Source organism: Leucoraja erinacea, chromosome 20 (genome assembly GCF_028641065.1).
Source record: "Leucoraja erinacea ecotype New England chromosome 20, Leri_hhj_1, whole genome shotgun sequence".
NCBI lineage: Eukaryota > Metazoa > Chordata > Chondrichthyes > Rajiformes > Rajidae > Leucoraja > Leucoraja erinaceus.
The window spans coordinates 565,567-588,701 of record NC_073396.1 but is presented as its reverse complement, the minus strand read 5'-3'; the positions used below and the strand labels follow the sequence as shown (position 1 = coordinate 588,701).

The 23,135-nt window shown below is 46.6% G+C and overlaps 2 protein-coding genes across 4 annotated transcripts in view; one reads left to right on the top strand and one right to left on the bottom strand.

The window, feature by feature from the left end:
• The window catches only part of LOC129706606 (centriolar coiled-coil protein of 110 kDa-like), a 25,221-nt gene extending 20,713 nt beyond the window's left edge, over positions 1 to 4,508 (bottom strand). Inside the window, 1 exon segment of the mRNA XM_055650952.1 lies at positions 3,140 to 4,508. The gene's annotated coding sequence lies outside the window, so the exon portion shown is untranslated.
• On the top strand, positions 1,780 to 23,135 carry gde1 (glycerophosphodiester phosphodiesterase 1). 3 transcript variants are annotated; one of them, XM_055650954.1, is made up of 6 exons: positions 1,780 to 2,881; positions 12,993 to 13,168; positions 15,586 to 15,691; positions 18,916 to 19,008; positions 19,152 to 19,360; positions 22,388 to 23,135. In XM_055650954.1, the coding sequence occupies exons 2-6, from the start codon at positions 13,062 to 13,064 to the stop codon at positions 22,530 to 22,532; spliced, it is 660 nt and encodes a 219-aa protein (XP_055506929.1). In that variant the 5' UTR covers positions 1,780 to 2,881; positions 12,993 to 13,061; the 3' UTR covers positions 22,533 to 23,135. The 3 variants fall into 3 exon arrangements, with proteins under 3 accessions (XP_055506929.1, XP_055506928.1, XP_055506930.1); XM_055650953.1 differs by lacking the exon at positions 1,780 to 2,881 and adding an exon at positions 7,545 to 7,973; XM_055650955.1 differs by lacking the exon at positions 1,780 to 2,881 and adding an exon at positions 12,016 to 12,255.

Genomic DNA, 23,135 nt, shown 5'->3' with positions numbered 1-23,135 from the left:
ATACGTTCTAATTCTGTGAATTCAAAACAAATGCACCAACATCTCTCAAAGCCAAGACATATATCAACACATTTCAAGGGACCAGCCAGCCACCTTTCAGTCCTATAAACATCATCTCCGTTTGTTTTCATTAATATAAATTAATTCTCCACACTTTCCTGTTCATAATATCCTGTATAATGAAGACACTATAAAGCATTTCTTCAAAGTTCTGACATTTTTATTCTTCCTTATAATTTTTCTCGTCACTGCTTCTAAAAGCAGTCGCATTTATTGTCATTACTATAAGTAACTGGGGTCAAGGAAAGAGCCTTGACTGGCCTACTCCTGCAACCTATTTTTCTATGTTTCTCTTATAGAGGTGTACAAAATCATGAGGGGAATAGATCGACTAAACACATTTAGTCTTTTGCACAGAGTAGAGGAAATCAAGAACCAAAATATATAGGTTTAAGGGGGAGGGAGAGATATGATAGGAACATGTGGGGTAACGTTTTTATCATATAAAGGTTGGGGGTGTATGGAACAGGCTGTCAGAGGAGGTAGTTGAGGCTGGGACTGTCGCAACCTCTAAGCTGCATTTGGACATATACACTAACAGGTTTAGAGGGATATGGGCCAAACGCGGGGAGGTGAGACATGTTGGTCAGTGCGGGCCCAAGAGTCTGTGTCCACTCTATGTGACTCTATGAGGAGCCTTTCTTACACGGCCGGCCTGACACACACACACACACACATACAAGAGCTGCGCTGCGGGTGTAGGCCCGGTGTCAGCCGCGTCAGTGTGAAGAGAGCACCGCAAACTTACGGAGGCTGGGTGTCGGCAGCGGGCCCGCGGGTGTAGACTCACCGATCTCGGCTACCGTGCGGCGGCTCGCAGCCGGGCCCGACCGCCGGCCAGTCTTGTCGAGCAGCGTCGGCCTGTGGATCCCTCAGCCCAAGTCAGTCAGCCCCGGCCGCGGTCTCAGGTCCGACCCCTCACGGCCCCGCTCTCACAGCTCCACACTGGGCCCCGCTCTCTCACAGCTCCACACTGGGCCCCGCTCTCTCACAGCTCCACACTGGGCCCCGCTCTCTCACAGCTCCACACTAGGCCCTTCTCTCACAGCTCCACACTAGGTCCCTCTCTATCTCACACACTCACAGCTCCACACTAGGTCCCTCTCTATCTCTCACACTCATCACAGCTCCACACTAGGCCCCGCTCTCTCACACACTCACAGCTCCACACTGGGCCCCTCCCACACTCACAGCTCCACACTGGGCCCCGCTCTCTCTCACACTCACAGCTCCACACTAGGTCCTGCTCTCTCTCACAGCCCCGCTCTCTCCACACTAGGCCCCGCTCCCGCCATTGCCGCCGCTCAAACCGCCCCACGTCACCTGGCAACCAGCGCCGCCTCCCATTGGATAACGGACACACTTCCGGGTCGCGACGGGGCCTAGCGCCGTTACCCTGGTGACCGCCCGCCCGCCCTCGGGTGATCCACAGCGGGTACAGCAGCATCTATAGAGCGAAGGAATAGGTGACGTTTCGGGCCGAAACGTCTGGATTAATGATTTGGATTAGGGAATTGAATGCAACATCTCCAAGTCTGCGGATGACACAAAGCTGGGGGGCAGTGTTAGCTGTGAGGAGGCTACAAGCAAGGTGACTTGAATAGGCTGGGTGAGTGGGCAAATGCATGGCAGGTGCAGTATAATGTGGATAAATGTGAGGTTATCCACTTTGGAGGCAAAAACGGGAAAGCAGACTATTATCTGAATGGTAGCCGATTAGGAAAAGAGGAGATGCAACGAGACCTGGGTGTCATGGTACACCAGTCATTGAAAGTAGGCATGCAGGTGCAGCAGGCAGTGAAGAAAGCGAATGGTATGTTAGCATTCATAGCAAAAGGGTTTGAGTATAGGAGCAGGGAGGTTCTACTGCAGTTGTACAGGGTCTTGGTGAGACCACACCTGGAGTATTGCGTACAGTTTTGGTCTCCAAATCTGAGGAAGGACATTATTGCCATAGAGGGAGTGCAGAGACGGTTCAACAGACTGATTCCTGGGATGGCAGGACTGTCTTATGAAGAAAGACTGGATAGACTCGGCTTGTACACGCTAGAATTTAGGAGATTGAGGGGGGATCTTATAGAAACTTACAAAATTCTTAAGGGGTTGGACAGGCTAGATGCAGGAAGATTATTCCCGATGTTGGGGAAGTCCAGAACTAGGGGTCACAGTTTAAGGATAAGAGGGAAGTCTTTTAGGACCGAGATGAGAAAATCATTTTTTACACAGAGAGTGGTGAATCTGTGGAATTCTCTGCCACAGAAGGTAGTTGAGGCCAGTTAATTGGATATATTTAAGAGGGAGTTAGATGTGGCCCTTGTGGCTAAAGGGATCAGGGGGTATGGAGAGAAGGCAGGTACGGGATACTGAGTTGGATGATCAGCCATGATCATATTGAATGGCAGTGCAGGCTCAAAGGGGCGAATGGCCTACTCCTGCACCTAATTTCTGTGTCTTCTATGAAACCCTTTCGCTGAATTTCTCCAGCACTTTTGTCTACCCTGGGGGTGATCCACAACCCAGAGCCGCCGCCCCCGCCGCCACCCACGTCAGGCTCAGAGACCAGAGACTTGGCACATGACCATCGGCGCCACTCATCAGTCCGGCAAACGCTGCAAAGTCGCGCCATGATGCCCCACCTGTGACCCGGTGAAGCTTCAATTCCACGGGCAAGGGCAGCGAAGATTTGAGTTGAAACATTCCCCGCTCGTCCATTCACATAAAATGTTCCCTTTCCATTATATGGACCAGTGGTTTGCCAAAAGATGCGTGTTTCCCAGCCGGGATGGATGGAGACTGAGGCAAGCATGAGGCAGCGTCTGCCGTGAGTAGCCAAGTGCACCCTCAGGTGATTTATGTCAATGGCCAACGTACAAAGGATCACATGTGTGAACTGTGTACAATTTTACAGAGACCACCGCGTTTTTAAAGTACAATAATTGTATCTCATTGAAAATCAATTTGATTGGGTTAATAACCACACGGTGGACTAGCAAGGCAATGTTTCAAGGCACCGTACAATGCTGCCATTAAACTGACTTAATGTACACTGAACAACTAGGGTCTCGACCCGAAACATCACCCATTTCTTCTCTCCAGAGATGCTGCCTGTCCCGCTGAGTTACTCCAGCATTTTGTGTCTATCTTCGGTTTCTGAACAACTTGATCTCCCAGTAGAACAGAGGGACCTGGAATACAAGTACACTTTGAGAGTAGTGCAGTACGTAGGTAGGATGACCAAGAAGGCTATTAGCACACTGGCCATCATCAGAAAGTGATTTGGTACATTACGTTTCAGTTGTATCAGATGTTGGTGAGGCCACACTTTGACTATCTTGTCAGGTTTGGTCACCCTGCGTTAGGAAGGATGCCATTCAGTTGGAAAGAGTGCAGAGTTTTACAAGGATGTTGCCAAGACTTGAGGGCCTGAGCCACAGGGAGATTGGGAAAGCAAGGACTTTATTCCTCAGAGTGCAGGAGGATGAGGGGTGATATAGAGGTGCATAACAGGAGAATAGATAGGGTAAATGCACATTGTCTTTCACCCAGGATAGGAGAATGAAGAACCAAGGGACTTAGTTTTAAATTGAGAAGTGTCACAATATTGGGACAATATTACACAGTGCTTGGTTTACACCTTGGGGCGAAGACTAGTTAAGTGTGCCAGAAATCATCACATGCAGAAGAAATATAATGATATGGCAACAGAGTGATTAACAGGATCATTCGGTGTCCATTATCATGGACATTGTGGATGACACGTGCAAAAATTATCTGGAAATGGAAATCTGAGAAAAACGCTTCAAATGTGGGGATGTTTCAGCGTTTAGGGCAGAACTTGATTAGAACGGGTGTCAAGGGTTATGGGGACAAGGCAGGAAAATTGGATTAGGAGGCAGAGATCAGCCATGATTGATTGGCGGAGTGAAATCAATGGGCCAAATGGAATAATTCTACTCCTGTAACTTGTGAAGAATAATGAAAAAAGGCACAGGCAGGTTAAATAGATGGAATTTGAATAGTGAACAGGCGCATAATGTGGTTGAGGTGATAATGTATAGGAAGGAGAAGTGGTTAATAACTACAGTATATTAGACAGGAGAAGCAACTAATTATTTTAGAATTGCTTGTTGTATACACAAAGACAATGTAATGGATTACCATAGCTGAGAAATAAATGTTCCTCCATAATCTACACAAAAGCTGTAGAAACACCGAAAATCATTGTGATTATCATTGTGCCATTTGTCTGGAGTTTCACTGACATTATGGCAGTGAACAGGACATAAAGTTTCACCTGCAGTTTTGGCAAAAGTTAAGTTAACGAGATCCTGAGATTCGTGGTCCTCAGGAGGTTCCACGGCGTGGCAATGAATTGATTAGTCAACTACATTGGGCAGTTCTGGTTATTGCACCTTGGTAGATGTGCTGGCTTTGGAAAGGACAAAGAGTGAGATAGCCAGATTCCTCATGTTTAAATGTAGAATAAGGAGCCCCATACTAACCAACGGCATTCGGATCTCTGCATATTTGTACTAGATCAAAACCTGCTGAGTACTGTAAATAGATGGGACAGGGTTGGTTTGGCCTGCTGAGAAAGTCGTCTTTTATTTTTGAAATAGTGATGACAATTTAGATTTCCTTGACGTTATTCCACCAACGCACTGAGCATCACATTTTGGTAAGGATGCCAGGACCTTGGAGCGGAGGCAGAGGGCATTCAGAACAATGGTACCAATGATTAAATACTCCAGTTACACAGGGAAACAAAAATCTGGAATTGTTCTCCTCGGCTCATGAGGCCATCGATCAACTGAACAGTAAAGCTTTTTCAGTGCCCTAGAGTAAAGCTTTTAACATCAGTTCCAGCTGCAATAGGTTGTGATCACCACAGGGTAGCAGTGGACCTCCGGGAAATCAGGAATCCCAACACTGCAGGCAGAGAAAATCTGAAATAAAAGAAACAGATTGTGCAGCTTGGACAGACAGCACTAGTGGGAAAAGGGACAGGCATGGTCCCACTCCTGCAACGTTCACTGTAGAATAGAAACCAAAGCGTTGGTGGAGCAGTGGACCAGGCAACATCTGTGGAGGCAATAGACTGGCGTTTTGGGTCAGGACTTTAATTCAGTCCCATCCCAACCTGAAACGTTTAAAATGAATTAAGATTTGCGCTGGAATGGCTGTGCTGAGAGTCCATGGGTTGGTAAATGAGATTTGTGTGGATGATTAGCCAATGAGAATGATTCAGTGCCATAGAGTCACGGAGTTATAGAGAAATTAAAACAACAGAAGACAGCTTGTCCTTACAGAAGGATCTGGATGCTCTCTGTGAGTGAGGAAAAACCTGGCAGATGTCATTCAATACAACCAAATTTCATACCTTGCATGTCTCACACAAGATTAAACCATTTATCGGAATACAACATGGGTAGCCATACATTGCTTGCTGTCGACCATCACCCATATCTAGGAGTCGAATTAAGCAAAGATTTAAGTTGGGCGACGCATATTGATCAAGTGTCTAACACGGCAAATAGAACTCTCGGCCTTCTCAAGATAATTTTTCACGCATGTAGTACATCCGTCAAAGAGAATGCCTACAAGTCCTTAGTCAGGCCCAAATCTGAGTATTGTGGAGCCGTATGGGATCCTTTCAACAACAACAACAACAACAAGATCACCCTGGAGAACGTACAACACCAAGCAGCCCGCTTTGTATGTAATGAATACAAGCGCAAATCAAGCATGATTAATATGCTGACTTCTCTCAGATGGGATACCATAGAGCTCAAGGAGATTCACAAAATCACACCATGAAATCTCCCGTCATCCCAGAGCAGCAACAGCCATGAAACAAGACAAAATAACGGTCCCTATATCATCAACTCACTAAATCTCAATAAACTTTGCTACCAATATTCCCCTTACCCAAGGCCGATGAGGGAATTGAATAGGTGACCACCCAACACACGCGCTGCTCCCGATGTTAAGTCGTTTAAAAAGGGGATTGAGCAACTAGATCCCCTCAGCTTGGTCAAAAAGGCCCACTTCAAAATGTAATCACTACTCTACTCACTCCGACCTGCGCGAGATAACCAGAACCAGAGCTGTACAGCATGGAAACAGGCCCTACGGCCCACCTTGGCCATGCCAATCTGGTCCCATTCCTATCCATATATCAGTCCAGAGAGAGGAGTAGATATATCTTGGAGATTTCGCAGTGGAGCGGACAAAATGTGTAGGAAAGAACTGCAGATGCTGGTTTTAAATCGAAGGTGGATACAAAATGCTGGAGTAACTCAGAGGTACAGGCAGCATCACTAGAGAGAAGGAATGGGTGATGTTGCGGTCGAGACCCTTCTTCAGATTGTCCAGATGTCTTTTAAAGTATTTATTGTATGCGCTTCTATAGCTTCCTCTGGCAGCTCGACCCAAACTCGACTACCCCGAGTGAAAAAGTTCCCCGTCATGTCCTTCTCAAATCTCTCTCCTCTCACCTTAAGCCTGGGCCCTCTAGTTTTAGAATCCTCTACCCTGGGTACAAGACTGTAAGCGTTCACTTATCCGTGGCCACATGATCTTGTCCAACTCAAGGTCACCCTTCAGCTTCCTACACTCCAAGGGAAGGAGTCCCAGCCTCTTGCTGTAAGTCAAGTCTGGTGCATCTCTCCAACTGAATGCCATCCTGGTATAGCCGGGTACCGGGCGCTGTAACACCGAGCACAACACTGCCTGTCCCGCTGATCGCTGCAGCGTGTGGAGCGTGGAGTGGAGATCAGCTCCGATCCTCCCGGACCTGCATTGTTTGCTCTGCCTCCCTTTGTTGCGGCGACTGACGTGAGGCTGATCCCGGGCGTTCGGACCCACCCGCCCCCCACTGGCAGCCCGCTCCCACCCCACCCCAGCCCGGTACCACTAGCAGCCCAGCCCAGTCCCCACCCCACCCCAGCCCAGCCCGGTACCACCCGCCGGTACCACCCCAGTACCCCCCCCGCTCCCACCCCACCCCACCCCGGGTACCACTAGCACCCCGCTCCCGTCCCCACCCCAGCCCGGTACCACTAGCACCCCCCCACCCCCCCCCCAGCCCGGTACCACTAGCACCCCGCTCCCCCCCCCCACCCCACCCCAGCCCGGTACCACTAGCACCCCGTACCCCGCTCCCACCCCCCCCCAGCCCGGTACCACTAGCACCCCGCTCCCCACCCCAGCCCAGCCCGGCCCGGTGCCACTAGCACCCCGCTCCCACCCCACCCCAGCCCGGTACCACTAGTACCCCGCTCCCCCACCCCACCCCAGCCCGGTACCACTAGCACCCCCCACCCCAGCCCGGTACCACTAGCACCCCCCAGCTCCCACCCCACCCCAGCCCGGTACCACTAGCACCCCACCCACCCCACCCCAGCCCGCCCGTACCCAGTAGCACCCCGCTCCCACCCCAGCCCAGGTACCACTAGCACCCCGCTCCCCCCCAGCCCAGCCCGGTACCACTAACACCCGCCCCCAGCAGCGCCGGGCCGCCCACACACACACACACACACTCACCGCTTGGCGCCGGCTACTGTATCGCCGCAGACGCCGGTCGCGCCGGTCACTCCCCGCCCCGGGTCCTGTGGTCCGGCCAGGTGGGGCCGCCCGGGCCGGGGGTCGCCGCTACCATGGAGGTGGTCGTGCTGTGCGGCCTGTCGGCGGTGTTGATACTGTTGTCGGCCGCTGCCTGTAGCCTGGGCCGCCCGCTCTCCGGGCCGGGCACCGCGCTGGTGCTACTCGCTGCCCTGCACCTGTTCCGCTACCCGCCCGTCCCAACAGAGCTCGCCCACCGGGTGCTCAGGCCCTGCGGCCGTGTGTCCATCATCGCCCACCGCGGTGCCGGCTACGATGCCCCAGAGAACACGCTGGCCGCCTTGAAACTGGTGAGTGAGTGAGTGAATGCCCGGCCCCGCACAGGTCAGGTCAGGACAGGTCAATGCCCCGCTGTAGACGGGCCAGAGCCCGGCCCCGGACAGGTCAATGCCCCGCTCCAGACGGGCCAGAGCCCGGCCCCGGACAGGTCAATGCCCCGCTCCAGACGGGCCAGAGCCCGGCCCCGGACAGGTCAATGCCCCGCTGTAGACGGACCAGAGCCCGGACACACATACATACACACATACACTGGCCGCCTTCAAACAGGTCAATACCCACACGAATATAGACACACAGAGTGCTGGAGTGACTCAGCGGGACAGGCAGCATCTCTAGAGAGAAGGAATGGGTGATGTTTTGGGTCGAGACCCTTCTTCAGATCCGAAACACCACCCATTCCATCTCTCCACAGATACTGCCTGGTCATCTGAGTTACTCCAGCACTCTGTGTCTATTCGGTTTAAACCAGCATCTGCACTTCCTCCCTACACAGTGCCCGGCCCGGCTCTAGACAGCTCAATGCTCGGCTCTCCCTACCTCTGACTCAGCGTGTGTCAATTGTAACTTTAAATATAAGTCTCCGGTACCTGGACCAGCGGCACCTATGTGTGAATGTGTCCTGGCGGTGGGGCATTGCAGCAGCATCTTCCAAGTGGAAAAGCATCAGTGTTTGACTTGCAATTGTTCCTTCATGTTGACGTGGCTGCCCTGCCAGCCTGCTGGCTAGAACATTGAACACACTGAGTTATTCTAGGTTCTCCAAAATATTCCAAATGGAATTTAAACTGGAGGTGGTGGAGGGAGGACTTAAACCAGAAAGGGTTTTTGGGAAGAAAGAGCTACCTTAAATTTAGTTGCATCTGGTTGGGTAACTATAGTAGGGTGGAGATTATTCCATGCTTTAATTGTGCGGGGGAAGAACAAATTGCTGTACACATCTGTCTTGGTAGCTGGGATCACAAATTGGATCGAATGCCCTCGTCTGCTAATTGGGTTTGGTTTGGTGTAGGTCTTGTAATCTATGTCCGCACTGTGGCTGTCCCGAGGTGGGTGAGGCAGAGTGACCAACATATGTCCTCACTTGGGGCCGGTGGGCAAATGCAACGTTATGCTTACATTTGTTAACCTTCCCCAGATACCTCAGAATTTATTTTATAGTTAGAATAAACATTAACGTCAAGTTGTTTATGACAAGCAGTTGTTTGTAAGACAGCTTTAATGGGGAAAGATCAAGGTGGAAGGAATGAAATGCTTATATGCTGCAGCTTTACGGGCCCATAAACGTAATTACAGAGGTAGTATATAATAATCAATGCAATAAATTAACTATCGTAACACTGGGTAAGCAAAACAAAAGTTCAACTAAAGACCTAGTCCACAAATGACCATAGTTGCTCAGGTTAGTGTGTTGTATTCAAGAGGCTGGTGGCTGCAGGGCGATGATGGAAACTGTGTGTGTGTTGGGGTGATGGTGGGTTGGAATGTGAGCTCGTTCAGCAGCAGCAGCAGCAAGTGGTTTCATTCTGAGGCACTCCATCAAGATTACTGCTGCCCCCATTCTGTAGCTTCCCAAGTGGTTAAGAAGGCCAGTGTAGGCCCACAGTGGATGCAACAAGTTAACCGAGACGTGGTGCTTCAGATGGTGAAGGGAGGGGGTGCACTGTGTTTGCGTCTTTGCAGCCGGCATGCGAGTGTCTCGGGATCCTCAGGCACAGGCCAGAGATACCCACACGCCAGTAGGGATGGCACACGTATTTTAAGGAAAAGTAGAGAAAATTCTAGTGTGGGTCTCAGCTGGTGATCTGTTGGCACGGAGCAGAGAGAAGGGTCCCTGCTTCAGTTGGCTGGTCTGTATACGAGTGAGTTGACCTGCCCATTGGGGCGAGTGAGCTCATAAGTGATTGGAGTAGAATTAGGCCATTCGGCCCATCAAGTCTACTCCGCCATTCAATCATGGCTGATCTATCTCTCCCTCCTAACCCCCATTCTCCCCATAACCTCTGACACCCATACTAATCAAAAATCTATCTATCTCTTCCTTAAAATATCCACTGACGGCCTCCACAGCCTTCTGTGGCAATGAATTCCACAGATTCACCGCCTTCTGACTGAATAAATTTCTCCTCATCTCCTTCCAAAAAGATCGTTCTTTAATTCTGAGACTATGACTCTATGGCGTCTAGTCCTCGACTCTCCCACTAGTGGAAACATCCTCTCCACATCCACTCTATCCAAGCCTTTCACTATTCTGGTACGTTTCAATAAGGTCGCCACCCCCCCACCTCATTCTTCTAAACTCCAGCGAGTACAGGCCCAGCGCCGACAAATGCTCATCATAGGGTTAACCCACACATTCCTGGGATTATTCTTGTAAACCTCCTCTGGACCCTCTCCAGAGCCGGCACATCCTTCCTCAGATGTGGTGCCCAAAATTGCTCACAATATTCCAAATGTGGCCCGACCAGCGCCTTGTAGAGCCTTGCCGTTACATTTGTATACAAGCCCTCTCGAAATAAATGCTAGCATTGAGTTTGCTTTCTTTACTATCGATTCGACTTGCAGATTAACTTTTTGGGAATTCCGCACCAGCATCCAATCACTTTGACTTACCCATTGGGGTGAGTGAGGTGACCTGCCATTGGGGGCAACGTTGGAGCCTCTATGCTGGGGATTTAGCCCGGGATAGGATGCAGGTATTCTGCTGGCGGGTCTGGGGGATTTTACAGGAACCCCACATCTCCAGTGCTCTGAAGATGCCCACATCTCTTCAGCATACCGATGGGGAATCACTGCTACCCAGTAGACAATGAGGCATTGGATTGGGTTTGAGGACCTGATCTTCAAAGGCCCTTTTCATAAGTTCATGTGATAGGAGCAGAATTAGGCTATTCCTCCCATCATCTGCTCCACCATTCAATCATGGCTGATCTATCTTTGCCTCTGAATCCTATTCTCCTGCCTGCCCCCCATAACCCCTGATACCCATACCAATCATGAATCTGTCTATCTATCTCCGCCTTAAAAATATCCACTGACCTGGCATCCACGGCCTTCTGGGTCAATGAATTCCACGGATTCACCACTTTCTGACCAGAGAAATTCTTCCTCGTCTCCTTTTTGGAGGCATGTTCTTTAATTCTGAGGCTCTGCCCTCTGGTCCTGGACTCTCCCACTAGTGGAAACATCCTCTCCACATCCATTCTATCCAGGCCTTTCACTATTCGGGAAGTTTCAATGAGGTCCCAAGAAGCTGAAGGTGGTAATGAATCTTCATCTGTTTGTTATGATGAGGCAGTGTTGTGATGGGGCAGTGTTGTGATGGGGCAGTGTTGTGATGAGGCAGTGTTGTGACGGGGCAGTGTTGTGATGGGGCAGTGTTGTGACGGGGCAGTGTTGTGATGGGGCAGTGTTGTGATGAGGCAGTGTTGTGATGAGGCAGTGTTGTGTACCGGTGCAGTGTTGTGTACCAGTGCAGTGTTGTGTACCGGTGCAGTGTTGTGTACCAGTGCAGTGTTGTGACGGGGCAGCGTTGTGACGGTGCAGTGGTGTGGTGGGGCAGTGTTGTGATGGGGCAGTGTTGTGATGGGGCAGTGTTGTGACGGGGCAGTGTTGTGATGGGGCAGTGTTGTGACGGGGCAGTGTTGTGTACCGGTGCAGTGTTGTGACGGGGCAGTGTTGTGATGGGGCAGTGTTGTGATGGGGCAGTGTTGTGACGGGGCAGTGTTGTGTACCGGTGCAGTGTTGTGACGGGGCAGTGTTGTGATGGGGCAGTGTTGTGATGGGGCAGTGTTGTGACGGGGCAGTGTTGTGTACCGGTGCAGTGTTGTGATGGGGCAGTGTTGTGACGGGGCAGTGTTGTGATGGGGCAGTGTTGTGACGGGGCAGTGTTGTGTACCGGTGCCGTGTTGTGACGGGGCAGTGTTGTGATGGGGCAGTGTTGTGACGGGGCAGTGTTGTGATGGGGCAGTGTTGTGATGAGGCAGTGTTGTGACGGGGCAGTGTTGTGATGGGGCAGTGTTGTGATGGTGACGGGGCAGTGTTGTGATGGTGTTGTGATGGGGCAGTGTTGTGATGGGGCAGTGTTGTGACGGGGCAGTGTTGTGATGAGGCAGTGTTGTGTACCGCTGCAGAATGGTCTGTCTGCAAAGCCTGTTCTCAACAGGGATGTGGACCTGGCCTTTGATTTGGTGCATTCCAAGCACCTTCTGCAGCTTAACAACGGAGGCTGGAGTGGACTTGGTTCTGGAGTGAACATAACATAATGGTCCTGTGGGTTAGCTTCACTCCACTGAGGTGAGTGCAGCACTGCTGTCAGAGGTGTTGACAAGTGTTGACTGATGATGATGTGTAGCTCTAAAGTCAAGTCAAGTCAAAGCAGACTGGTTGATGGAGAAGGGTGCATACAGTGAGACTGCAATCCTTTTCAGGCACAAAATCCTCAATTTCGCAACCAAATTAACTGGGACAATTGGTTTCTGCTTGTTAGGCTTTGTATAGTTTCCAATAAGTTGTTCTTTAAATTTAAGGAACATTTTGATCAGGAAGATAGACACAAGTGCTGGGGTAACTCAGCAGTTCAGGCATCATCTCTGGAGAAAAAGGATAGCTGATGTTTCGGGTAGGGAGCCTTCAAAGAAAGGTCCCAACCTGAAGCATAACTCATCCTTTTTCTCCACAGATGCTGCCTGACCCACTGAGTTACTCCAGCACTTTGTGTCTTATCTTCGGTATAAACCAGCATCTGCAGTTTCTTTATACACGTTTCGATCAGGAATCCAATACATTGAAAGACTTAAATTAGTTTTGAAATTGCCATTCAAGGCTTGCAGTGAAAGGTGTTACAATGTCCAGCTAAGTATTAAATAATTAAATCTAATTATTTAGTTAAAACTGTATTTCCACGTTAGAAACTATGGAATTTACGGTAAAATTGACATTCTCGGCAGTTTCAACGTTACAATACTTCCTCGTTGACTGCATACGTGATCTAATGAATACCATGAGACATACTGTTTATACTCTTTATCTAGGCTGCTGAAAATAACGCTACTGGTGTGGAGTTTGATGTCGAGTTCACTTCAGATGGGGTCCCTATTCTGATGCACGATAGCACTGTGGACCGCACAACGGACGGTACCGGCTCTCTAGATCACTTGACCTTCGAAGATGTCCGGAAACTGGACCCAGCAGCAAAGCACAGACTACAGTACGTAATCATAGTGTACATCACACAGACTACAGTGCGTAATCAGAGTGTACATCACACAGACTACAGTGCGTAATCAGAGTGTACATCACAGACTACAGTATGTAATCAGAGTGTACATCACAGACTACAGTCTAATCAGAGTGTACATCACACAGACTACAGTGCGTAATCAGAGTGTACATCACAGACTACAGTCTAATCAGAGTGTACATCACACAGACTACAGTGCGTAATCAGAGTGTACATCACAGACTACAGTACGTAATCAGAGTGTACTCACACAGACTACAGTGCGTAATCAGAGTGTACATCACAGACTACAGTGCGTAATCAGAGTGTGTCACACAGACTACAGTGCGTAATCAGAGTGTACATCACAGACTACAGTCTAATCAGAGTGTACATCACACAGACTACAGTACGTAATCAGAGTGTACATCACAGACTACAGTCTAATCACAGTGTACATCACACAGACTACAGTACGTAATCAGAGTGTACATCACAGACTACAGTCTAATCACAGTGTACATCACACAGACTACAGTAATAATCAGTGTCACACAGACTAGTCTAATCACAGTGTAATCACTGCTGTCACAGATACCACTTTACATATAGTGCCCAAAATCAGTGACAATAACATTACATTATTTTATTTGAATGCAATATTATTTTAATAATAATATTGTTATTATTGGCAATATTAATGATTTCAATTATTTTTAAAATATCTAAATGGATTGCAGGTACTTAAAAGAAGCCTTAGGATTTAAAAAAATCCCCTTCCATTCCATGCAGCATCTTAGAAGAGTTACAGTGAATGATGTGGGCTGTGTAACTGTGTAATCTGGAATTTGTGTGGTCACAGTCTGCTGTTGGCTCACATGAGGCATTTTTCTGACATGAGCTTGTCTGGAAGAGTCAGGACTTTATTGTGGAACTCTGCTGCAATGCTCCTGCCACTGTGGTGACATTTATATTGCGGAACATCTCAAATGTTGGTTCCAAATGTCATTACCAACTTGTAAAGATGCGCTGTAGAAAGCATTTTATCGAGATGCATCACAGCTTGGTTTGGGAACAACTCCATCCAAGATCGTAAGAAATTGTAGCGAATTGTGGACGCAGCCCAGACCATTCACACAAACCAACCTCTCTTCCATTGACTCCATTTATACCTCACGCTGCCTGCAAGACCAGCAGCATAATCAAGGATGTCGCACCCTGGCCACTCCCTCTACTCTCCTCTTCCATCCGGCAAAAGGTATAGAAGTGTGAAAACGCACACGACCAGATTTACCACGACAGTTTCTTCGCAGCTGTTATCGGGGAACTGAAGCATCCTACCACAACTAGAGAGTGGCCCTGAACTATTATCTAGTTCATGGTGACCCTCGGACTATCTTTGATTGGAGACTTTACTGGCTTTATCTTGCACTAAACATTATTCCCTTTTTATGTACTATACACTGTAAATGGTTCGATTGTAATCATGTATTGTCTTTCCGCGGACTGGTTAGCACACAACAAAAGCTCTTCACTGTACACGTGACAATAAACTATTGTTGTTTATAAGTATTCCCCCCTCCAGACATGACACAGGAAAAAAATGAAAAAAGAGGCAGAGATAGATTTCTCCACGGATTTTGAAATTCGGCAAGGCCCCACCGCGGCTCCGTAGCCATGAGGCCCCACAGCTGCCGTGGCCTCATCATCACGTGGCCTCACCGCCGCGGTCTCAGTGCTTCCTGGATCGGCGCGTGGAACCCCGGCCAGGGCCTCGCGAGTAGAAGCCCGGGTTGGACAAAGCGGTCAACAGCGCCAGCGGTTAGGTACCACGGAGGCCGTGACGTGGGCTCGGCCGCTCGGCACCACGAAGGTGCCTGCAAACGCAGCTCCAGCCGGTGGAGCGTTAGTGATGCTCACTCCGCTCCTTCAGCTTTATATTCTCCTCACCGGGTGAGTCAGGTGCCGCCCGTGACTGACAGCGGACAAGGCCAATCAGCGCGGGGATGGTGCAGGGAGGGACGTCGCCATCCCAGCGACAGACAGGAGAGGGGACCAATCTGCGCATGCACGGTTTTAAAGATTTTTAAACCTTAATAACTTTTAAATATACCATAAATCTGAACAAAATTTGTTGCCCCTGAAGCACAGGAGAATGGTGAGTAAGGTGGCAAAAAATCGTAGTGTATCACATACCGTTTTTGCCCAAATAGGAAATAAACGCAAAACCGGAAGAGCACAAGATCAGAGTTTTAGTTATGTATAGATTATTAACTCTCTTTATAAGATAATTAAACCGATAGACAGCATAACTTGGTTTTGGCAATGAGTTTGCCAAATTCAGAATAAAGTCCAGCAATTCAGTGTTTATATCCTGGTAATTATTCCGGTACTTTCTATTGCAGCAAGAAGTATCTGGGTGAGAAGATCCCAACACTGAGGGAAGCTCTTGTAGAAGTTCTCAAAACCAACATGACAATTTACTTTGATGTCAAAGGTCACGCAGCTCAGGTAATGTCTTTTTATGTTAGGGTTTGCATTGTAGAGATGAGCCTTGGTTTTATAGGGGTTTACAGCACAGAAACATCCCCTTCAATCCCTTTCTCTCTACCAATCTTTATGGCTTTCTATACTTATCCCATCCGCTTGTATTCTTGGCCCTCAATTCCATATTCATATTCATTAAGGTACTATCCAGCTATCTCTTGAATATTGTTATTGTTCCCGCCTCGATCACCTTTTTCGGCAGCTCATTCAAAGGAGGACCAGCCGTGTAACTTTCTCAGTGCCCTTTGTGTGGTGACTCTTTGCATACCTTGGGCATGCAAGCAAAGAATCTCACTGGGACTTGTCACATGTGACAATGTATTCATTCATTCAAGTGGAGTTTATTGTCAGGTACAAGTACGTTGAGGTACAGGTACAATGAACATCTCTTGCAGCTGCATTACAGGTACACAGACAACACACAAATACATGAATTATTAATAAATTATATATAAATTCTATCAGAGTGAAAAGGAAAATACACTTTAAAACAAGTCCATGGATGCTATCAGATAGGCATGTGGATGTGCAGGGAATGGAGCGGTATGAATTATGTTCAGGCAGATTACATTAATTTATTTTGGCATGATGTTTGTCATAGACGTTGTGGGCTAAAGGGCATGTCCCTGTGCTGCACCGTTCTATGTACTGTATTAGTGCTAGATGTGGGCTGCACAGATTGGATGTCAAGATAGGATTAGGGCTTTGCTGGTCTGTTCAAGATCCTAACAGTTGTAGGAAATAGCTGTTCCTTAACCTGTGGGACTTCGAGCTTCTGTACCTCCCGGCTCACCATGCAGTGAAAGAGGGCACGGTCCGGATGAAACATTAAAAATAGGTGCAGGAGGAGGCCATTCGGCCCTTCAAACCAGCACTGCCATTCAATATCATGATGATCATCCAGAATCAGTACCCCGTTCCTGCTTTTTCCACATTGCCCTTGATTCCGTAGCCCTAAGAGCTAAATCTAACTCTCTTGAAAACATCCAATGACTTGCCCTCCACTGCACTCTGTGGCAGCGAATTCCACAGATTTACAACTCTCTGGGTGAAGAAGTTTTTCCTCATCTCAGTCCTAAAAGGCCTACCCCTGATTCTTAAACTGTGACTCTTGGTTCTGAACTTCCCCCAACATCGGGAAAAATTTTCCTGCATCTATCCTATCCAATCCTTTAAGAATTGTGTATGTTTCTATAAGATATCCTCTCATCCTTCTAAATTCCAGTGAATGCAAGTCCAGTCAACGCATTCTTTCATCATATGACAGTCCCGCCATCCCAGGAATTAACCTGATGAACCTACACTGCATTCCTTCAATAGCAAGAATGTCCTTCCTCAAATTGGGAAACCAAAACTGCACACAATACACCAGGTGCAGTATCACCAGGGCCCTTTACAACTGCCTTTAAAGTCTGTGGAATTCTCTGCCTCAGAGGGCGGTGGAGATATGTTCTCTGGATGCTTTCAAGAGAGAGCTAGATAGGGCTCTTAAAAATAGCGGAGTCAGGGGATATGGGGAGAAGGCAGGATCGGGGTACTGATTGGGGATGATCAGCCATGATCACATTGAATGGCGGTGCTGGCTCGAAGGGCCGAATGGCCTATTCCTGCTCCTATTGTCTATTGCTGTAAGGCCTCCATGCTCCTAAACTCAAATTGCCTCGCAATGAAGGCCAACATGCCATTAGATTTCGTCATTGCCTGCTGTACCTGCATGCTTACTTTCAGTTACTGATGTACAAGTCTTGTTGCACCCCTCCTTTTCCTAATCTGACATAATTCAGATAATAATCTGCCTTCCTGTTCTTGGCACCAAAGTGGATAACCTCATCCACATTATACTGCATCTACCTACTCGCCTAACCTATCCGAGTCACCCTGCAGCCTCATAGCATCCTCCTTGCACCTCACATTGCCACCTGGCTTTGTGTCATCCGCAAACTTGAAAGTGTTACATTTAATTCCCTTGTCTAAATTGTTAATATATATATTGTGAATAACTGGGATTCCAGCACAGAGCATTGCAGCACCCCACTAGTCACTACCCTGCCATTCTGACAACAACCCGTTAATTCCTACTCTCCTGTCTGCCAACCAGTTCTCTATCCATGTCAATACCCTACTCTCAATACCATGTGCTCTGATTTTGCACCTTGTCATGGTGGGGATAATAGATACCAGACATTAACTGACGCTGTGATAAATGTACTCTTCTCACCTTAAACCTATGCCCTCTAGTTTCAGGCGTCCCAATGATATGAAAGACACAGTAGCTGTAAACTCTATCTTTTCCTCTCATATTCTGTCCACCTCTCCATCCCCATCACTCCAGGGATCAAAACCCTCCAATCCAGACAACACCCTTGTCAATCTTACCAGCATCCACACTAACTGAATCACATCTTCTGCCTTGTGGTGACCAGAACTGCACACAATACTCTGTGCGACCTAACCAGCCTTCTGTACAACTGTAATATTATGTCCCAACTCTTGTACTCAGTCAATGAGGCAATCTTCCGTCTGCTTCTTCACCATCCAATCTATGTACCTATACCCCGATGTCTCTCTGTTCAACAACACTCCTAGAGCACTGCGCTGGTTTAACTTCCCAAAATGAATCCCTTTTCCATGTTTGAGTTAACTTCTACCTGCCATTCCCTTGCTCACGTTCTCAGTTAAACGATATCATCTCATATTTTACAACCAGCTTCGCTGTCCACGATAACATGTGCACACATGATCGCCAGGCCACCTAAATCATTAATATAAATACAGGAGAAGTGGGAACCAAGCACATCTATCAGTGGTCAAAGATCCCCAGTCTGAGAAACAACCTGCTGCCAGATGCAGTATTCCACAGGTCAGGAGGGTGGGAGAGAAGGTGTGTGTGGGCACAATATGTCTATCAACATGGTGAATAGTACCTCTGCTTCCCTGGCACTTTTTTTCTGCTCCATCTCCACCTAAATCCATCCATCCTCCTGCTCTATTTCCTCGAGGTTTGTCACCGATAACTCAGTGCGATCGATCTGGGTTACAGTCGCTACGGATCTATGCATGTGCTGGCAAGGCAATCCCGATCACTTCCTTTGTGGCTGAGTAAATGTCAGAAATGAAATAATGTTTCAATCATAGATATGACATGAGTGTAAAATTGTAAGTGAGTGTCTGATGTGTTTGTTTTTCAGGCTTCTTCTGCCTTGAAAGAGATGTACAAAGAGTTTCCTGAATTGTACAACAGGAGCATTGTGTGCTCCTTTGAGCCAATGGTCATTTTCAAGGTATTACATTGTTTAATGTCCATCATAGTAACTTATTGTTAGTTCTGTAACAGCACTTGCAAGTTGCGGAGGATTAAACAAAGCTGTCACAGATATTTTTACATACGAATGCTGATATATTTGTTTATTGTGTACTATTGCAGATGAGGCAAGCTGACCAGAATGTGATCACAGCCCTGACCCATCGACCCTGGAGTTTGAGTTTCCATGGGAACGGGAAACCCAAATTCGATGGCTACAAACAATACGTGTACATGTTCCTGGACGTGGTTCTAGACTGGTCACACCACGCCTTCTTGTGGAAACTGCTTGGAGTTTCTGCGTTTTTAATGCAAAAGAATTTCATATCATTGTAAGTATCACAACATTTTTACTTTCTTTAAAAACATATTTTGTTGCTCATGAATAGTACCCTCTGAATCATTGGATTAAAATTACCTTGTGAGAAATGTAAAAAAGCCTGATACGAGTCTGTGTATGTGATGAGGTCATGTGATTGATTAAAATCAATCCTTTGCATTGATGAGGATAAAAGTTGTAAAACAAGTTAGAAAAGCAAAGTTATGGTCACCGTGTTGTAGGAAACTTGTTGTCAGGCTTGAAAGAGTACATAGAAGATTCACAAGGATGCTGCCAGACATGAGGGCCTGAGCTTCAGGGAGAGTTTGGGATCTATTCCTTGGAGTACAGGAGGATGAGGGGTGATCTCATAGAGGTGTACAAAATCATGTGAGGGATAGATTGGATAAATGCAGGCTTTTTCCCCAGAGTACTGGAATTGAGAACCAGAGGACATAGGTTTAAAGTGTGGGGGGGGGGGGGGGATATTTAATAGGAACCTGAGGGAAGATAGGTGGAGGAGCAGGTATTGTCGAGAAAGCAGGGACTCTGCAAAATAACTTGGACAGGTTGGGAGAGTGGCCAGATGGAATACAATGTAGAAAGTGTGGTCGTGCATTGTGGCAATAGGAATAAAGGCGTAGACTAATTTCTAATGGGTGAGAGAATCCAGAAATCGGAGGTGCAAAGGGCCTTGGGAGTGCTGGTGCAAGTCAAATCGGTAGTAATGAAGGCAAATGCAATGCTAGCATTTATTTCTAGAGGAATAGATACAAAAACAGGCTGTAATGCTGAGGCTCTATAAGGTGCTGGTAAGGCCACATTTGGAGTATTGTGAGCAATTTTGGGTCCTGGATCTGGGGAAGGATGTGCTGGTTCTGGAGAGGGTCCAGAGGAGATTCACAAGAATGATCCCAGAAATGAGTGGGCTAACATGATGAACGTTCAACAGCATTGGGCCTGCACTCGCTATAGTTTAGAAGGATGAGGGGACACATCATTGAAATTTACCAAATAGTGATAGGCTTGGATAGAGTGGATGTGGAAGAACTTAGGACCAGAGATCATAGCCTCAAAATTAAAGGACATTCCTTAAGGAAGGAGATGAGGAGGAATTTCTTTATTCAAAGGATAGTGAATCCATGGAATTCTGCCACAGAAGGCTGTGGAGCCAAATCACTGGATGTATATAATAGAGAGTTGGATATTTTTAAGGCAGATTCTTGATCAGTACGAGTGTCTGGTATTATGGGGAAATGGCAGGAGAAAGGCTTACGAAGGAGAGATAGATCAGCCATGATTGAATGGCAGAGTAGACGATGAGATGAATGGCCTAATTCTGCTCCTATCACATAATGTTTTTACATAAAGGGTGGTGGGAACTGCCAGAGAAGGTAGTTAAAGCAGGTGCTATCATAACATTTAAGAGACAGTTGGACAGGTACATGGATAGGATAGGTATAGAGGGTTGTGGGCCAATCGCAGGCAGGTGGGACTGAAGTAGCTGGGACATGTTGGCCGGTGGGACTGAAGTAGATGGGACGTGTTGGCCCGTGTGGGCAAGTTGGGTCGTCGGGCTTGTTTCCACGCTCTATGACTCTAAATGTTATTTCTCATGCAAAGTGTCTCCTGTAATGTTGCTGTGTGTGTGTGCTGTCTGCAGTTTAATGGGAAGGAAATAAATCCAGTAAATATTTTTATGTGTTTAAGATTAAGATCAATACAAAATAATTCCTGGAGTGTCTACATATTCTCTTCTAGTAATTCACATTTATTTATTATCCATAAACAATTCCTTGAATATTGAACATTCTATTTTCTGACATTGGAACAATGTAAAATGTGCCATGAAACCCAAATAAGATTGAACATTTCAAGATTTTAGTGTTTAGTTGTCATATGTATCGACAATGGAACATTGAAATTCTTATTTGCAATTCGGTTGATTTGCCTCCCAGTTTGTGTAACATGGCTAGTTTCTGAAATGACTTGTGAACTCCACATAAAACAAATTGTGCAGCATGTTGAGGACCCTGGGTCTTTAATATTCCATTCCTCAGCTTGATGCTGTTGGATGTTTGAGAAGTTCAGGAGATTATGGGCGACCTGATGGGGCCATTGAAGATAGGACCATTCTCAGAGAAGTTTTAAAACACATACCTCCAGATTCAGGGATAGTTTGTTCCCAGCTATTATCAGGCAACTGAATGGTCCTCCCATCAGCTAGAGAGCAGTCCTGACCTTTCATCTACCTCATTGGAGACCTTTGAACTGTTTTTAATCTTTATTGGGCTTCAGTGATATCTCTTGCACAATATTGTCCCCATTATCTGTGCACTGTGAATGTCTTGCTTGTATTCATGCAGAGTCTTCTGTGATAACACACGAGCAAAAGCTTTTACTGTACTTCAATAAACATGACAATAATAAACTAAACTAAACTGTAGCGTAGGATAGATAATTCCGCCTCTCGAGAAGATAATATTAAAAAAAACAAAAAGGATGTGAACTTAACGCTGAACAGTTTGGGAATGATCTCAAAAAATACTTTCCTGTAAGAAAAGTTCTGGAAGCCTGAAAAGCTGTGCTTTCTATTAAATGATTGAACAGATTCAATATTCCTATTCCAGATTTTTAATGTTACATTTAGTTTGGGGAAGATGGGGCAGAAACCTAATAATGTGCTTCAAGTTAATAATCCGTCTATAATTGCAGCTGTCATGAGGTCACAGTCAAAATAAATAAGTGTTTACCTATAACGACCACAAATCATATATGTCTCCATTCCATTCCATAAGACTGGACTTATCGGGTTCTGTACAAAATACAATTGGCAGCCTTCCCTGCTCACTAACTGAACACAAGTGAGTGGCACTGGCATCAGGAGGAGGACAGAGAGTGATTAGTAGACGAATATACGGAGGCTTAACTTCTAGTTATGGAAAGGTGGAAAATAATTAAAGGTCTCAATAGAATGGAAATAAAATCATTGTTTTTAAATAACAGTTTATCCTAAACTTTGTGTGTTCACTTTCCACAGAGACTACGCTCGGTTTTGGGCTGAGAGAGGAGTTGATGTGGTTGCTTGGACAGTTAATTATGCAGATGAAAAACTATACTATGAAAATATCCTCCAGTGTCATTACATTACAGACACCCTTATTGAAACTTGTTCACCTCCCTGAAATTGTGGTGTACAATTGGCCCAATTGTACCAAGGTTTAAACAGGTTATTAGTCTCTTTATTTGTATTTTGATAATGAAAAAGCTGACGAGTTTGATAAAAAATCTTCAATAATTTGTTAATGCTGTCAATTGAAGACAATGTCAGCGTTAAATAATGGCAGCAAAACACTTAACTTCTATGTCTTTCAACTTTTGTTTATCATTCCATCGGGGATTAAATGGCATTTGAGGTAAATTGCGTGGGTAAAGGGATTTTGATTCAGTGCACATAGATTTTATGGAGAATTCCTTCTCTGATCTTCTCTCACTGGATGCCATTTGGGTAATCAGTTTTAGCTAGGCAGATGATTGATAGTGAGCAAGAAACTGTGGAGTTAAAGTACTCCCTGTATTCTCTCTCACCAAACCGAGGCCAGCAAATACATTTTTATACAGCTGCTCAGCATCCAAGGGGGATTAAAATCTACCGTTCATTTGTTGTTTTTTTATCGTTTTGCACATTATTGATATTCAATATTTCTTTAAAACAATTGTTTTAATATACTTAAAATAGTTAATGATCAAAGGAGTGAAAGGAATACTTGCACTATTTCCAAATGAAT

What these genes read in the sequence shown, in the direction of transcription:
- gde1 (XM_055650953.1), top strand. Translation starts at nt 7,719, where the DNA reads ATGGAGGTGGTCGTGCTGTGCGGCCTGTCGGCGGTGTTGATACTGTTG. An exon ending in TCAAAGGTCACGCAGCTCAG is followed by an intron (nt 15,692 to 18,915) that starts GTAATGTCTTTT and finishes TTTGTTTTTCAG; the next exon opens with GCTTCTTCTGCCTTGAAAGA. An exon ending in CAAAAGAATTTCATATCATT is followed by an intron (nt 19,361 to 22,387) that starts GTAAGTATCACA and finishes CACTTTCCACAG; the next exon opens with AGACTACGCTCGGTTTTGGG.